Source organism: Alligator mississippiensis, chromosome 13 (genome assembly GCF_030867095.1).
Source record: "Alligator mississippiensis isolate rAllMis1 chromosome 13, rAllMis1, whole genome shotgun sequence".
Taxonomy (NCBI): Eukaryota; Metazoa; Chordata; order Crocodylia; family Alligatoridae; genus Alligator; species Alligator mississippiensis.
Genome location: NC_081836.1, coordinates 4,847,306 through 4,864,585, shown reverse-complemented (window position 1 = coordinate 4,864,585; position 17,280 = coordinate 4,847,306). Strand labels below are relative to the sequence as shown.

The window sequence follows — 17,280 nt, the reverse complement described above, 5'->3', positions numbered from 1 at the left end:
CCTTGTGGTTTCCTGCTTGCTGGCATTATGATGAGCAGTGTGATTAAGTAGGCTTCTTCAAGGAGCTCAGCTGACCTGCTTGCATTGCGATTACCTGTACTAAAGCAAAGAAGAGGAAACAGTGATTTGAACGATGCCCCTAAATTACCAACTTGACTGTTCTTGTGCAAGAAACAATCTTCGACTGTGCATTCATATCCTAGGGAGAGTTTGACTTGGCCCATTTTCTCTATGGGAGTTTTGACAGTTAATGAAAACATTTATGTGCAAGTTAGTTGCTAAATTTGAAGGACATGGTCAGGTGTTTCGTCTGAGCCTGTGTGCGCTGTAGGGAAGGTTGTTATTCAGTAACAAGCAGAAGGGACAGTTTCAGTGACCCGAATTATCCATCGTTCATTCCCCTTCATACTCTTAGATTGGCTCTTTTGAGAGCTTGTGAAGATGAAGGAATCGCAAGCTGAAGCATTTGGATTTAATTTGATGTTTCTCATTTTTCTAGAAACACCTGATTCTGCTAATCAAGGGGCTTTGCACTGGCTGTAGCCGCCTGGACAGAACTGAAATCATAACTTTCACAGCAATGATGAAATCAGCCAAGCTGCCTCAGACTGTTAAAACCCTCTCTGATGGTAGGTACCTCATTCAAAGCCTAGTCAACACTTGCTTCAAAACAACACTTCCCTGGTGTATGTGAAGCATTGCGTTCTTCCTGCCCTTGACATATGGAATTGACCCTCTACTTCTGTCCATGCAGTGGAGGATCAGAAGGAGCTGGCTTCCCCAGTGAGCCCTGAACTGCGACAGAAGGAGGTGCAGATGAACTTCCTGAATCAGTTGACATCGGTGTTTAACCCTAGAGTGACAGCATCACCATCTCTTGCTCCAGAGACCCAGGTGAAGAGTCAGCCTTTGTATGAAAGTGTTGTGATTTTGATGCCACAAATGTGGGTACAGAGAACCTCAGAGAATGCTTTTCTACATTGGTTAAATTCCTGTGCTTGCTGGATTGCGGGGGGAAAGTACAGTACGCATGGTGGTGGTTGACTTATCTCACCTTATGGAAAGTTAACATCTTCATAGGTCGCATATGGCTTTTCTGTGTAAGATGGGCTTCAGTTCCATTAAGACATGTCCTGTAGTATTCTATATTTTAGATGCCGATTGCCTTGTATCTTAATGTCTGCTTGTCTGTCAGGTGGAAGGAGAAAGTGAGGATCAAGCATCTACTGACCAAGCTTCTGCAGCAAAGACAAAAAGTATCTTCATTGCCCAGAATGTAGCCAGCCTGCAAGAGCTAGGTAAGAATGAGCTTTCAGTTTAAAAAACAAAAATGTGCCCTTGAAAGGTGCTGGGCCAGCAGCCTTGGAGCCACTTTGTATAGTGAGTGGTAGTACAAACCTATTCCACTTCCAGTTCTGGCTCTCTGTGCTGAGGCAGCCAGCAGAGGTGACAGCTGTGTTGTGGACCCTTGTTCATTGTGAACAGGAAGGAGTCAAGGATTCACTTTAATGCACAGAACTTTGGCATATTCATTTTGTGGGGGACAGTGTAAAATGGTCTGGGGAATAACACTGACTGGGCTTGGGTGGGGGAAGGCTTAAGGGAGGGGAATAGGAGCCTTTGCTCTCACATAAAATGGACTCAAGATCTTCCACCTGGCTGGGTGAACACCCATTAAAGGTTGAGGGTTTGGTTTGTGGTGCGTCTAAACAAGGGTTAAGTCTTTTTCTTCCAGTGGTTTTCAACCTTTTTATCTTCAAGGCATCCCACTTCCTTCCCCTCCAATAACGTTTTTCTGAATTTTGCGGCACCCCAGCTGAGAATCACTGGGCTGGAATCTCAGTTCAGGAAAGATAAGGAGGGGTGCTTTGAGGCCAAAAAGTTTGAGAACCACTGATCTAGTTGGTGCCAGGTGAGGGTCTTGGGGGCACAACCTAACCTTGATGTGCCCTGCTCTTTCTGCTGTTGGCTCCCTCTGTCTACCCGAGAGGGCAGGGGCAGCCCCCGCTGTTAAGCCTGCTCCTGCAGGGTCTCACATGATGGTGACTGCTCTCTGGTGCCTCCCACTGGCCCCAGGAGCGTGGGAGGAGTGGAGGGGAAAAGCTGGGTTACAAAGTGTGGCTCTGGTTCCACATCCATCTGTTTGCCCCCATGCAGGTGGGACACATTGTTGGGAGCATCAGGGCTGCCGGAAGGGTAGCAGATGTGGCAGTCCTTAGCTCAGTGGCACCTGTAGCTGCTGCTCTATCTGGGGCAGGCTCAGGGCACTGGAGAGGCGGAGGAGAGCATTTGCCTTCTTACTCAAGCTGGGGACATGGAGCCCTCACTGAGAATCAGTGCTCTATTCCATTAGGGACATCGCTGTGACTTATGTCTGTTTCCTCGCAACAAAACTGCCTGGAGTGTGTTACTAGAGACAGTGCCACAGGAAAAGCACGGGCAAAACATCGAATTCCCATGGGCTTAAGATAATGGCTTAGCCACTCTGCACTGTTGATTGCAGTCTCAAATCTAGCCTATGAAATGATGCAGGTAAAATGCTTTTCCATTGTCCTTGCTTTTGTTCTGGTAGGTGGCTCTGAAAAGCTGCTGAGGGTGTGCCTGAACCTCCCTTACTTTTTGCGCTACATAAATCGATTTCAGGATGCCGTGTCAGCCAACTCCTTTTTCATTATGCCAGCCACTGTAGCAGATGCCACGGCAGTTCGCAATGGGTAAGATGCTTCAGTCTCCTTCTGTTCACAGTGGGAGCACTGCCTGAACACAAATGACACAGTACAGGCCACTGTGTCTCCCTTATCCATTGTTTGATGCCAGAAAGTCCTTTCTAGAGCACGCTGTGCAGTTCCTAAGCCTAACTTCAATGCTTATTGCAGGTTTCACTCGCTGGTGATAGATGTGACGATGGCACTGGACACTTTGTCTCTTCCTGTATTGGAGCCTCTCACTCCCACACGGCTGCAGGATGTGACTGTTCTGGCCCTCAGCTGCCTCTATGCAGGTGAATGAATATCCTTTGGAAGGACTGGGCTTCTGGAAAGCTGAATTCTCTTGCCTTTCTCCACTGTCGTTGGAGCCCTCTGTAGTGCTGCATCTTCTGTGCCTTATAACCTGCACCCTTAAGGCCCAGACCATGACCTCTGTCCTCTGTGCTGATGGAGGACTGAACAGGACACCCTTTGAATGATGACAGTACTGTTTTTTTGAATGGATGGAGTTATCAGGCCATGCTTTCTCCCAAGGGTTTGAATATGCTCTCTGAATACAGCATTCCCCAGCAATACAGCTAATTGTTAAATGACATTTATGTTCTTTAAGTGTGAAGGCTGAGTCCTCAAGTACACAAGTAGAGTTGGCAGTCCAGACCTTCAGAGGTACAAACCCAATAGATTGCTCCATGTGGCTGTCTTCTGCTGTGGTTCATTATTCCAAAATCTATAGTTTTAGATCTGCTGATGACCTCCAGAATTCAACCCTGTTTCTCAAGAGTGGCAGTAGCACCCCAAAATTGTAGTAGTGTAATCAATTAGGGACAGATTATTAACAGTGATTAGGTGCCCACATTCCACTGATTTCAAAGGGAGCTGGGCACATAAATGCCTTTATTACTCTAAATGGCAAACTTCTGAAGTATTTTGCTCCATTAGGAATATTTAATGAATCAGATTGTATGAAATTTTCTTTTTGGGGGGGATTGATATTTTTTTTCTCTCGTTAAATTGACAGAATGACTATTTCTGGCCTAGTCAAATCCACATGTACTTTTTACCTCCCTCGACTCTGTGCATGTGTGTGCGTGATTTTCAATATAGAGTTCCAAGGCTGGCTCTTAAATGTACCACGTTCCTTTTGCTCTCTCCTTTGTTCAGGTGTGAGTGTGGCAACATGCATGGCCATCCTACATGTTGGCAGCACACAGCAGGTACGAACTGGGTCCACTAGTTCTAAGGAAGAAGATTATGAAAATGATGCTGCCACTATTGTACAGAAATGTGTAAGTAGATGACATGGAGGGAAACTGTTTGAGGGAGAACAGTCTTGTGTTCACTTGTTTCTGTCAAGGAAGCAAGGGATCAGCTGGAAATGCATCGTCTGGGGCTTGCACAGAAGAACTCTTTTTGCTTATTGGATATTTTATTTATCTGGGTCACTTTCTGCTCCCCTTGTTTCCTGCTGATACAAAAGAAAGGTTGATAGTGATGTAAGCTCTGTAACGTCTGAGAGCTTGTATTAAGGTGGGCAATTGTTGAGGGGGCAGAAGAAGCTTGAGGGGGGAGTGTGAGTAGCGTACAGAATGGTTTAGCGACACCCTGTCAGATAACGTCACGGTTACAAAGAGTGCTGGGTTTTCTTTCAGCTTGAAATCTATGAAATGATTGGGCAGGCCATCAGCAACTCACGCCGTGCAGGGGGGGAGGTAAGAATGGATCTCCTTGTGAAACTTTCTCACTTTACAAGCTTGGTGGGTGGTGTGTTTGTTCAGTTGGATTCACACAACTGTCCATTTTTTGTTTTGCTTTTGGTTCAATAGCATTACCAGAATTTCCAGCTGCTTGGTGCTTGGTGTTTGCTAAACAGCCTCTTCCTCATCTTGAACCTCAGTCCTACAGCCTTAGCCGATAAGGGAAAGGAGAAAGACCCATTGGCTGCTCTTCGTGTCAGAGACATCATTGCTCGAACAAAAGAGGGAGTTGGGTCTCCCAAACTAGGCCCTGGGAAAGGGTATGTGATTACCCCGCTGAGTCGACCAGTTTCTGTGCATCACTGTGGTTATTGCTTTGGTGTGAAATCTCTGCAACTCTGGAATCTGGCTGGTTTCGTGAAGACACTTGTTCTTTTCATATTTTGGTCCATTCACTTTCCTTTATCCAATTTTCTGCCTTTTCCGTATAACAAAGCAATTTCTCAGTCTTCTTACTCAACTTAATCTTTTTTCACCAATTACATGTCAGCCAGCACTTAGATTCTTCTAAGAGGTTTTTTAATCTACAAAACAATCTGAAGGTTCCACTTGAGGCTTAGCCTGACTGCTTTCTGTTCTCAAGGGGGAGTTTCTTGTTCTGGGCTGGGTGAAGGCACAGTTGGGCGAGCAAAAAAAGGCTGCTGTTCTTTATTGGGGGTGTTGGCATCACTTCCTTTCTGGATAAAGAGTAGATGCAGTTTTGGGATGATACTAGCAGTAAGGGTTCAAGCTTGTCGTCTGGTGGAGGAGCATTCTCAAACAAAAACTAATTACCTGGTCCTCCTTATAATACGGTTTTGAAGTGTACCTGATCAGTTTGGCTGTTATTGTGGGCAAGATGCAGCTATAACTTGGAGGCATTGAGCTGTGTACCTTATATACTGAAAGTTCAGAATATATGCTCTCGCTGAATTAAAACCTTCAGAGGTGACTAAGTGATGGTAAGTCATGAGATTGAGTAGTGATTCTTTGGCATAATTTCTTTAGAACAAGCAGTATTGGAGATCTTAAGCCATCGTCTTTAATTTTTCTCTAGGCATCAAGGGTTTGGTGTTCTGTCAGTGGTGCTAGCAAACCATGCTATCAAACTCCTAACATCGCTCTTCCAGGATCTGCAAGTGGAGGCACTACACAAGGTGTGTAGATGGCACATTGATTCCTTTAATCAGTTTGTCTTCTCTGCTGGAATATGCTTTTAACCTTCCTTTGATACTGCCCTCCAGGGGTGGGAAACCGACGGGCCCCCAGCAGTGCTGAATATCATGGCTCAGAGCACATCAATTCAAAGAATTCAGCGGTTGATCGATTCTGTGCCTCTCACTAATTTGCTGCTGACTTTGCTGTCCACTTCTTACAGAAAGGTAGGAGACAACTTTGATAAAGGAGCGCTATAACAGTCTTTCTCTCAGTTAAATAATGAGACCTGTATGGAAAGCTCCTCTTGCAAGTATCTACTAACAACCTAAACAGAAGATTTTAGAATTTGCTCTTGCATGATCCCAGTAAGCTGAATAGTAGTCGTGACCAATGACTCACTGGACTGTATGCAGAATGGGAGCTTTTATGTTCACACTGTAATATGAAACTAAGCTTACAGTCTTCCAGCAGTTTCTAGCTCTGCTTGCCATCGCAGATGATGAGAGGCAATATTTAAAAAACAATATTTGAAGAGAAATGTTGGCGTAGCAATTTGAGCAGATTTTCATGGTGGGCAATAAAAGAAGAGCTTTGGGAACTTTGTTGTGCCTGGTAAGCGTTTAACCCTTCTTGCTATTGTTTTAAGGCTTGTGTCTTGCAGCGTCAGAGGAAGGGTTCCATGAGCAGTGATGCAAGCGCCTCCACTGATTCTAATACATATTATGAGGATGACTTCAGCAGCACTGAGGAGGACAGCAGCCAGGGTAATAGTTTGCAACAAGCAACTTAACCCAAGATCTCACACTTTTCTTTAAAGTAGCAGAGGCTTGCGCACTAGGCTCCTGCCTGCCTAGACTGGAGTTAAATTTTAGCAGATGAGATTTAAAATGGTTTATTAGGTTCAACGGGCAGAGAAGTACCAGCTATGCTCAGTCTATTGCAGTCAGCATCCTAGTGATACAGGAGCTTTATATCTGTTTAAAACGTTATTTAGGCAGATGCCAAGGACTCTCTCTTCCCTTGACTGGGAAGCTGCTTTTGGAGCCAGGCTTGTTTCACCATTGGTTTGTGACTGCAAAGAAAATGTCACGTTCCAGGCTTGCTAGTATAATCCTTTGTACGTTTGCTGGGCTTTTCTTTAGTAAAGCAGCTTGTAGAAGGGAAACTGCTTTAAGCCTAAATGGTGGTTTTCTACGTCTTTTTTTTTTTTCTTGTCTCTTTTTTTATTAGATGATGACAGTGAACCCATCCTCGGCCAGTGGTTTGAAGAGACAATTTCTCCAAGTAAAGAGAAAGTGGCCCCTCCTCCACCCCCTCCACCCCCCCCCCTGGAGAGTTCACCTAGAGTGAAAAGTCCCAACAAACAGACGACTGGGGAGAATGGGAACATTCTGGCCAGCCGCAAAGACCCAGAACTGGTACAGAACGGTCTTCAAGATTATTGTATCCTGAGTGAGAGAGAATGTGATTCTCAGCCCAGAGAAGAGGCTTGTCAATTTGGCACTTAGCAACTTCATTGTTTAAATGTTGTGCAGTTTAGTATGTTGACAATGAAGTATCACCATCTAGAAAGGAGTGGAAGGCTGGGGGTCTGAATGACAAGGATATTGGTTTCCTGGGAACTTTGTGCTACTCTTCAGTCAGCAGATATGTCTTAAGTAATCGTTATTGCCAGGGAAGAGCAGATATAAAATAATCCGCCATCAATTTAGGTTGCAGCAGGTGAAGTGAAATAGCTTGCCTGATAACGCCGTTAACAGTTCCTTTATTTAACAGTGAAAATGAATGCTGCTGTTGAGAAGCTAATGAACAGTTGTCTGTGAAAGAGACTTAATGTGGAACAGAGTTGTTGTGCGGCAAGCTGGATTGTAAAAAGAAAAGAAACCAAAACTTGCGTTGATGGAGGCAGGGTTTAGCTGGGTGATGAGAAATCGAAGAGATTTAGCAATGGCTTTTCTTTGTTCAATGTTTCCTCAAACACTATTGGTCTTGATTCTAAGATGCGTATCTTCTTTTCCTCCTTTTCAGTTTCTAAGCCTAGCTTCCAATATTCTGAACTTCATCACCACCTCCATGCTGAACTCCAGGAACAATTTCATTCGCAACTACTTAAGTGTGTCTCTTTCCGAGCAGCACATGGCCACACTGGCTAGCATTATCAAGGAAGTGGACAAAGATGGGCTGAAGGGTGAGTGCACAAGAACCGCTTTTGGATTTCTAGTCCTGCAGGTAGAGCTGTAATAATAATCAGCTTGATCTTGACTGTGTTGCAGGCACATCAGATGAAGAATTTGCTGCTGCGTTGTATCACTTCAACCATTCCTTGGTGACCTCAGACCTTCAGTCCCCTACCTTGCAGGTCAGTCTGCAAAAAATCTGTGTGTTGGATGTAAAACCGAATTGCTTGGCTTTCCGTGGATGACCACATGTTTGCGTGTGAGGACACTGGTGCTTCTTACTCTGCTGGAGAACTCTTCCTTGTGGCCCAAAATATTTTATTCTGCGAATAAAGGAATGGAGCTTGGTGGGGCTGGGAAATAAGATCCTCCTTGAGAAGATACTTCACTGCAAAGTATTCCACAGGATAGGAAACAATGGCAGACTCATCATTTAATACTTATTTGTATCTTACACTAATGCTGGAAAGGGTTTAAATCGATGCGTGTAGGAATATGTGGATTCAGGTATTTGGTGCCTCTATGATAGGGTTGAAAGGAAACTGTACTTGTGTGGGAGATGCTTGGTAATCTCATCTGTGTGGAAGAAAGTATTTTTCCCCATGATTTTTTTTTTTTAGTTGGCCTTTTTTTTCTTGGCCTGCTGATGAAGCATTGGACCTTGGCTATAGCTGGAGGTGGGAATTTTCCTGGGGTGTGTTAGTCTTACCACTGGTTCTTAGAAACATCTTAAACACCTCTCTTGTGATATGAAAGCATCTGTCAAATCTGGGGTTGAAACAGATTTTTTCTACCAGGTCAGATTGGCAGGACTGTCAGATTTTGCAGCACAGAGCATGTTGATCCTCTGATCATGCATTAAACTATGACATTTCCCCTGCCATTGATGTAGCTGAGGCATTGACAATGCCTGTCTTGTGGCACACTGTTGGGCTCTTTAACAGGCTCCTTTGTGGCTGTGGTATGGATGAGGGAGTTAAAGTGAATGATCTTGTGGACTCCTTTGGACAAGTGAATTCAGGGGACCATACTTGATGCCGTAGAGGTGTGTCTTTCCAGCCTAGTGTTTCTGTAACTTAACTCTCTGAGCTGCTGAGATGTTTAAAGGGGAAAATAAATCATTTTCCATAGTTGGGGTGCCATTAGCTCAAAGAACTGTTTCTGAATATGTTTTTTACCACAAGAATTTCCTTTGTATCTGCTTGGCTTTTTAGGATTGATAACAAATAGACGGATACTTAAACATGTTAATTTGACCCCAGTGCCAAATATTGTAACTCCACAAAGAGAAATACCAATGCATTAAACTCTGAACCTACCTAGAGCTATCAAATTGAAGCCTTGGATTTAGGCTTTCCTCCCAACTAATATATTTGGGGTTTTTTGCACCAGAATACACTTCTCCAGCAGCTGGGAGTGGCCCCTTTCTCGGAAGGACCTTGGCCATTGTACATCCATCCCCAGAGTCTGTCTGTACTTTCCCGCCTTCTCCTAATCTGGCAGCATAAAGCCAGTGCCCAGGGAGATCCTGATGTCCCAGAATGCCTCAAAGTTTGGGAGAGGTAAGATGACTTTAAGTATTATAACAACAAGCAAGTTTTCTCCTTAGCTGTCTACCTGTGAGACAGAATTTTCTGTTTGGGCAAGTTAATCCAACATCGGGTGCTGTTCGTTTAAGGTAAGAAAATCCGGGGTTGGGGAGCAGAGGGGGGATAGGAATAGTTTGTGTGTTTGAGATGGTACCTTTCAGAAATTACGCAGAAGGGAAGGATGCAGGATCTGGATGAGAATAGGGAATGCAAACACTTGTCTATACATCAAGACCTAGATGAACAGAGAGAATAAAGTAGCTCTGTTAGCACTGATTTGAAAAAGAAAAGGCAAAACTTTTTTTTGCTGGATTCCTGGTGGGTATTGGGTCCTTGTACTAAGCCCATCTTTACAGTAGCTGAACCACCCCTCTCATAGGAGTGAACCATAGATGAACAGCTCGTTTTGGTAGAACTCTTCTTACTTCAATTTCTTTCTCTGCTGGCAGGTTTGTGAGCACTTTAAAACAAAATGCCCTGCAGGGGGCACTTCCCAATGACACAGAAGACCTGAATGTTGAGCACCTCCAGCTGCTCTTGCTTATTTTCCACAACTTCTCTGAGAAAGGCCGCAGATCTATCTTGACCCTCTGTATCCAGACCATTCTGGACCTGACTGTAAAGATGGATTCCCAGTTGCAGTCTGTACCGCTAATCCTAGCTCGTCTGCTGCTGGTCTTTGACTACCTGCTTCATCAGTATTCCAAAGTTCCCATGTACTTGTTTGAACAGGTAAGCTTCTGAGGAACTATGTTACAGATGTTCAACCAGGTAGTTGCTCAGCAACGGACTATAGCAGGTACTTAATTTTGTTGGTTTCTTTTATCTATAGTTACCTCCTTTTTAGTCCTAGTAACTCTCTTGAATTCACTAATGACCTGCAAGGTTGTGACAGCGGACATTTGGTTCTAGCAGCAGCTTTGGTAGTGTTGTGGCATGGCTACTGCTACTGCATGTGAATAGATGTTGGATAGCATGAGATGCTGCCACAGTAATGCCCAGAGTAGTAATCCTGCCTTACTTCTGATAAGGGTAGAGGCCTATCGGTGTCTCTTCACTGATTCACAAATACTTTTAATGCAGCGTTCTCCGAGGTTAGCTTGTCTGCATTTCGTTTGTTGGCAGTGTTCTACATTAGGGGGGTAACAACCTTGGACTGTAGCCTTGCTCCAGTGACTGAAGTGTATACATCCTGTCTCTACCTGAAAGTGTCCTGTTATTTCAAACAGTTTGTTAGTTAGGACTCTTTATATGGGTTTTTTTAGTTATCAGTGAACCTTTGTTTTCGGTGTCTGTTTTTACACAGGTGCAATATAATCTGCTAACCCCACCCATTGGCTGGGTCAGTGGATCCCAGGAGAGTAGTAGACGAACTGCTATCCCTATCTACCATGGATTTAAAGAAGTAGAAGAAAACTGGACCAAACACTGCTCATCAGGTCAGAGGAAGAGCTATGGCAGAATTTTGTGCTCATAAACTTTAGGAATATTACATGAAAAGCTTAAAGTAAACCTATTTTTAACACAGCCTGGGAAAGTGTCACTGGATGTACAGCTTGTCTAAACACCTTTTACAGTTGTGCATGTAATGTACCCTTAGTTTATTTAGCAAAATTCTTTCCTAGCCTTAAATCATGAATGGCTTGGCTTTGGGGAGAAAACGATTAGTGATGATAGGCCCGACAGTATTGCTAATTCTACATTTAAACAACTTTGGTATTTATGTCTCAGATGCAGTGCCACAGCCCAGGTTCTACTGCATCCTGTCACCCGAAGCTTCTGAAGATGACTTGAACCGCCTAGATAACACGGTACCCAGACTTCCTTTCTTTAAAGACTTCTTCCAGACCTCTAGGTCTTGGGTTCTGTTGACTTTACAACAGCCAAATGGAGAAACGAGAGGGAAGAGAAGTAGATGGAGAGTCTGCTTTTCAGTTCCATTGCATAGAGAGTCAGTGTAGAAAATGACCTGAACTGCAGATATGATGTACCAGAGAGGAAACCTGCTCGAGAGTTACTGTTTTTATTAAGGAGGAACTGTAAACACTAGGTGACTAGGCGATAGCAGTATAAAATAATTAACTAAGGAATTTTAATATTGTTTAAATTTGTGTTCAGGCTCAAATTTTAGATGGGCATCTTGGGTGAAACATCTGAGGCTTCCCAGTCATGATGTTTTGGCAGTTCCTTTGACCATTTGACCACTCTGTGTTGCTTGGAAATAAACAGTGGCTAAAGAACAGGAGACCTCTTCCACTTTACTAACCTGGGATTCACTCGGACCTATACAAAGAGCCTTTCATGTCCAAGTTAACTCTTGAGTTTCTTAGCAACTGAGGTGAAAGGGAGCTGGCTTCAGAATTGCCTCCCATCTCTTTGCCCCATGTCCCATCTATTCCACCCCCACCTCCCCGCAGCTGCTGTCCTCGCTCACTAAAACTGGCTTTGTGGCAGCTGACAAAAGAGGGTAGCGTGCTGTTGGATGGGGCAGTTTCTCACATACACCAGGGTTCCTGTTGTAAATTTTGCTGCTTTTAGGCACACACACTGAATGCACCTTTTATCACCCTGGGTGACTACTGGAGCAATTGTCACAAACCTGGCCTGAGGTTGTTTCTTGCTGACACTCTGCGGTGTGTTTTGTTTGTGCGGGAGAGGATCTTAAGTGCATGTGGATAGGGAGTTGTGCAACTGAGGAAGAAACAATCCTGGTTTGGCTTCTTCCATAGGTTTGTGAGGTCCTGTTTTCTAGGATCGTGAAATATGATGAGCTTTATGCGGCCCTGACTTCACTACTTGCAGCTGGATCGCAGTTTGACACCCTCCGGAGGAAAGAAAACAAAAACGTCACAGCACTGGTAAGGGTGCATGTCAGTGGGGTTATAGCACTGGCCATGATGTCAAGTGGCTCCAGGGGCTGGGTTTTATGAGAGTCTGGACAATAATTATGGAAGTTGAGAACTGAATTGTTTGCAGTCAGGTTTTTACTTTATAGAAGTTTTAAGCTAATGCTCCCTAAGGCAGCAGAATTTCAATACCATCTTCTGGGGAGGGGTTTATTTGAAATCAGAGCAGTCCAATGCAAACCAAAACAGATAAACCAGGTCCTGCTCCTTGGCTGGGCTGCTTCAGCAGTCTTTACCTTAGGAGGGTCTGTTGCTTGCCCCCCACACAGCAGATCATCTGCTTCATTGCTGGGGGAGCACCCTTCCAGGTTGTATGCCCCTGGTCTCCCATCATGGCTTTCTCGATCCCTTACAAGTCTCTCCCAAACTGAGTTGCCTTTTGGCCTTTTTATCTGAGGACTAGCTGACCTGCACGCTATTGCCCAATACTTGGTCTCAAACCCATCCCAGGGGAAGCAGCTAAATAAGTCAGAGTTAACGACTTTTTCCTTAAAAGACCACCCCAATGCTGCGACAGTAACGTGATGCACTCGTGAGCATAACCTATAGTGCAGTGTCTGGTTCAGGTTTTCCTGACTGTTTAGAAGGAATTACTTGCTCTCTAGTTTAATCTCTGCAACTAGGAGGGCATATATTCCTTTTGTTGTAGTTCTATTAGTGAGGACGAACCTTGCAGTCAAACAGCAGGCTCTCCAGGATAGTTTTGAAAATTTCCACTCCCCAAGCCAAGTTGGGTGATAAATGATATTAAATGACATTTCTGCTGAAGTTCTCTTGAAACATATTACATGCTTTTGACTTCAGGCTCATCATGCATTCCAAATGCACGCAGGAGGTTTAGCTAGAAGATGATGGAATGAGCCACCATGAAAGAAAATACAATTGTTGAGTGAGCTAAGAAAAGTCATGCCACGTTCAGCACAGATAGAAGAGTACTCTAATCTTTGGGACAGTACCTTTACCTACGCAGAAACCCAGTGATAGGATTATAGCTGTTCTAGTGCAAATAAAAGCGCCCTTACTGATGTATACATCTCTTGCCTTTATTAGGAGGCCTGTGCACTTCAGTACTACTTCTTGATACTCTGGAGGATCCTGGGGATTTTGCCCCCTTCTAAAAACTACATGAATCAGCTGGCGATGAACACGCCCGATATGAGTGAATGTGATATCCTGCACACGCTGCGCTGGTCCTCCCGCTTGCGTATCATCTCCTATGTTGTTTGGATCAAGGTACAGTCCTTACCCTGGAATTCTCAATGTAGAGGTTTTGAAGTATTATTAGAATTTAAAGCATCAATACTCATTCCTAAGAATGAAGAAAGAAATGAAATTGCAGTAGTGTGTATTGAATCCTAAAGAGGAGAGAAGTGCAAACTGTCTTGGATAGATCGAGCATTTTTTATCCTCCTGATTGCAGTCAGGAGAATTAAACCACCTTATAATTTTAGTTCCAACTTTAACATGAGACTATAGCAACAGGTGTTTCCATGATTGGCAGTGTGAATCTACTCTCCCAGGTTTATTGAGTGTAGGAAGTGTAGTTTTTGCCTAGTAATGGGAAATTGAAATTGGTATGTATGTGATTTAAAAACAAATTGCCCTAATATGATAGCTTATGGACTAGTTCATTCCTACAACCCTTTTAAATGCTGTTAAATGTGAAATTTCTCTGCAATTCCTCCAGGATCACTTGATCAAACAAGGCATGAAAGCTGAACATGCTGCTTCTCTCATTAAATTGGCCTCCACTAAGTGCAGCTCAGTGAAATATGATGTGGAAATAGCAGAGGAATACTTTGCTCGACAGGTAAGCTGGTGAAAATGCTAAATATGTATAAGCTAGTATGGAGCGTTGACTTTTATATGATGCCTTGCTCTGAAAAATTGTCATCCTTCTGTTTTTAATAGATTTCCTCTTTCTGTGGGATTGACTGCACCACTATTCTCCAGCTGCATGAGATTCCCAGTTTGCAGGCCATTTACACCCTTGATGCTGCCATTTCCAAGATCCAGGTTTCCCTGGATGAACACTTCTCTAAGCTAGCTGCAGAAACTGACCCACACAAATCATCAGAGATAACCAAGAACCTGCTGCCTGCTACTCTGCAGCTTATTGACACCTATGCTACATTCACCAGGTATGAGGATAGCACGATCAGAAGGATGAAACTTCCTTTTCTATCAGTGACTTGTCAGTTTGAGTTATCCATTCCAGTGAAGTTTTAACATAGTCCATTAAATTAAGCATCACTGCTTAATTTACTATATTCTATGGGATGAATGTTTAAAAGAGTGGACTCTCAAGAACTTGTGAATTGTGTTCTTTTGCAAGTTATCGATTTGTTTGATCATTCGAGGCTTTCCGACAAACTTACAAAACAAACGGCTTTACCTCTGAAGATGGAAACCTCTTTGTAGCATCCTGAGATTGTAGTCCAAGGTTATATTTCAGTATGCTGTTGTTGAGACCGACAGTGTAGCAGTTGAGCAGATTTAATCCTTCAAGTAAGATTCCAGGGTCTCTCTGTTCCTGTGGAAAAGAAGCTGAGAGTAAATGGGCCTTTTTACTCGCTGAGTAGCCATTTCTGTTAGTAAGCAGCTTAAAGAAGATAAAAAAGAAGCAATAGCTAGAATGATACTGCACGATTTATGAGTTAACATTTCAGAGGTTTGGTTCTGAAGTTTGGCTGCTTGTCTGTTGCTGTATTGATGTATTATTTTTGAACAGTCTTCTGAAAGGAATCCTTTCCATCCCCAATGCAGATCTTATTTGCTGCGGAGCCTCTCTGAAGAAGGCTCAACTGAGAACAAACCTTCTGAAGAGAAGCTGCGGGGTTATGCTGCTGTCCTGGCTATCGGATCAAGCCGTTGCAAGTCAAATACTCTGGGTGAGCTCCCATGAAATTCCACTGTGCTCTTAAATTTAAGCAAGACTTGTTGCAATGGCATAAACATTCTGCTTCGAGCTGTTGTACTGCCCAATTATCCTCCTTCCCAGCCATCACCTCTAGGACCTGAATATTGACTCCATGAAGTTCAGTCAGCTACTAAGCACCTAGAGATGTGGAGTCCCTTTCCTTAGTTTAGAACCAGCCTGGGGAAGTCATGAGAGCCATGGCTAGCTTGAAGTTCATCCAGAATTGAACCTTTTTGCAATTATATTAACAGTCTGCTGCCCTAGCGCTCCTCTGGCTTTTTAGGCCTTTCCATGTTGTTGTTGTTAAATCTGCCTGCCTGGATGCATTTTTAACAGGGTTAAGCTGTTGGATTTAGTAATAAGTGAAGCTTTCAGAGTTCTTTATGAGGGATTGCTAGTGATTAGCGACTTGATGAAAGTATTTTGACAGCTTAGCATCATTGAGTTAACGTTTTTTTCCAGTGCAAGCTTTCTTTAGAATGATGTTGACATAACTTAGAAAAACAGACAACCAGCCTTGCCAGCAGAATGGGACATCAAACAAATCTAGCTATCCCTGTCCTATCCAGATAGACTTGCCTAATTTGGATGATGAAGTTCTTGCTTTTAAGCACTGCCTAACTGAATCTCAGATTCCTGACGATCCCTTTGAAACTCCTTCCAAGAACTCTAATCCCTGTTTTCCTTGCAGGTCCAACACTTGTCCAGAACTTGCCACCAGCAGTACAGACCTTATGCGAATCCTGGAACAACATTCATACTAATGAATTTCCAAACATTGGATCATGGGTGAGTCCAGCTTCAGAGTGGTCCTGAAATAACCCCGACAATGTAACTTTGTGGGAAAAGTGTCTACATTGGTTTTTGTTTAACTTTAATTTCAAAATTACATAGTCAAATCTGATCATGGGGAAATACTCCTTCAGGTTAGGAAGGTTCCACAATCTGCTGTCGCAGGAATGCTCTTGATTTTACATGAATCTGCACAGGGTTCAGGTATTCTAACCTCTAACAGAAGTTTGACCAATAGAAATTACAAGTCTGAGCATGTTGTATCTTCATCCTTATCAGAGCTGCCAGGTTGGTCAAATCAAGGCAGAGGACTGTGTAGTGGTGCCTCTTCTGTCTGTGGGCTGTATAGCCCTATAAACAGAGGAGGACCACAGGCAGAACTTCTAGCACTATAGGGCTTGTAGGACAACAGTGGGTTTTTTAATTCCTTAAAGGTGAACTTCAAATTGCACACTGACAGTCTGCACTTAGCTCCCATATGCTTCTCCCTTCTGATGCTCCACACTATGTTCCCTGTAATGTCTTCTAAATCTGTCCTTGTTCTTTTTAGCGCAACGCCTTTGCAAATGACACAATCCCAGCGGAAAGCTACATCAGTGCGGTCCAGGCTGCTCACCTGGGCACCCTTTGCAGCCAGAGTCTACCTCTTGCAGCCTCCTTAAAACACACGCTCCTTTCCTTGGTCAGACTCACTGGGGACCTCATTGTGTAAGTGAACATTTTTATTCTCTGGTTCTGCAGGTTCTTACCTTGCCTTTCAACTTGCAATTTCTGGATATGGGGAGTAAAAAGGTGATGGAGTCGGATCTTGAGACCAGGGTTTGAGATCTCTAAACGCTGAACTCAAGTCAGAGATTCAGAGCAAGCACTCTGAATTGTGTGTATACATTAAGTCTTCAACACTCAGTTTCTTCATGTTTTTTTCCGGTTTCAGCAAAAAATAACTTTGCTCTGGCAAAGGATTTCTAGAAGCCAAACTTCTCCCTCAGGGAAAGAATACGTAAACTTTTTTTGCAGAATTGGAAAGCAGCTGAAGTGCGATCTCACTTTTTAGATTATGACACCAAGTACATCATGTTGGGAGTGTTAGTGTTTCCAGAGTGTCACAAGAACCAAGTAGAACAGAAATCATTCTTTCCTAGTGACTTTACTGTGGGTTTTGGAAGCATGTAACTAGAGGCTGATACTGCAGCCATTTTGAGAAGATATACTGAATGGTGCAGTGACTGTGCAGTTGCTCATATAGTTTTGGGAATCATAAGGATTTGAGAGGCAATAGGTAGGGGAGTTGTTCAAA

General features: G+C 43.6%; 1 protein-coding gene across 8 annotated transcripts in view; it reads left to right on the top strand.

The window, feature by feature from the left end:
* The window catches only part of UBR4 (ubiquitin protein ligase E3 component n-recognin 4), a 100,334-nt gene that overhangs the window by 8,972 nt on the left and 74,082 nt on the right, over positions 1-17,280 (top strand). For all 8 annotated transcript variants that reach the window (XM_059716536.1, XM_059716535.1, XM_059716531.1 and 5 more), the window contains exons 4-28: positions 500-629; positions 755-894; positions 1,196-1,298; positions 2,573-2,714; positions 2,877-3,001; positions 3,870-3,994; positions 4,358-4,417; positions 4,532-4,722; positions 5,499-5,598; positions 5,686-5,823; positions 6,246-6,363; positions 6,830-7,017; positions 7,628-7,787; positions 7,873-7,958; positions 9,169-9,338; positions 9,815-10,097; positions 10,672-10,804; positions 11,097-11,176; positions 12,095-12,223; positions 13,322-13,504; positions 13,959-14,081; positions 14,183-14,412; positions 15,038-15,162; positions 15,883-15,980; positions 16,534-16,691. In XM_059716536.1, the coding sequence (XP_059572519.1) occupies positions 500-629; positions 755-894; positions 1,196-1,298; positions 2,573-2,714; positions 2,877-3,001; positions 3,870-3,994; positions 4,358-4,417; positions 4,532-4,722; positions 5,499-5,598; positions 5,686-5,823; positions 6,246-6,363; positions 6,830-7,017; positions 7,628-7,787; positions 7,873-7,958; positions 9,169-9,338; positions 9,815-10,097; positions 10,672-10,804; positions 11,097-11,176; positions 12,095-12,223; positions 13,322-13,504; positions 13,959-14,081; positions 14,183-14,412; positions 15,038-15,162; positions 15,883-15,980; positions 16,534-16,691 (3,518 nt within the window). The remainder of the gene's footprint in view (positions 1-499; positions 630-754; positions 895-1,195; positions 1,299-2,572; positions 2,715-2,876; positions 3,002-3,869; positions 3,995-4,357; positions 4,418-4,531; positions 4,723-5,498; positions 5,599-5,685; positions 5,824-6,245; positions 6,364-6,829; positions 7,018-7,627; positions 7,788-7,872; positions 7,959-9,168; positions 9,339-9,814; positions 10,098-10,671; positions 10,805-11,096; positions 11,177-12,094; positions 12,224-13,321; positions 13,505-13,958; positions 14,082-14,182; positions 14,413-15,037; positions 15,163-15,882; positions 15,981-16,533; positions 16,692-17,280) is intronic.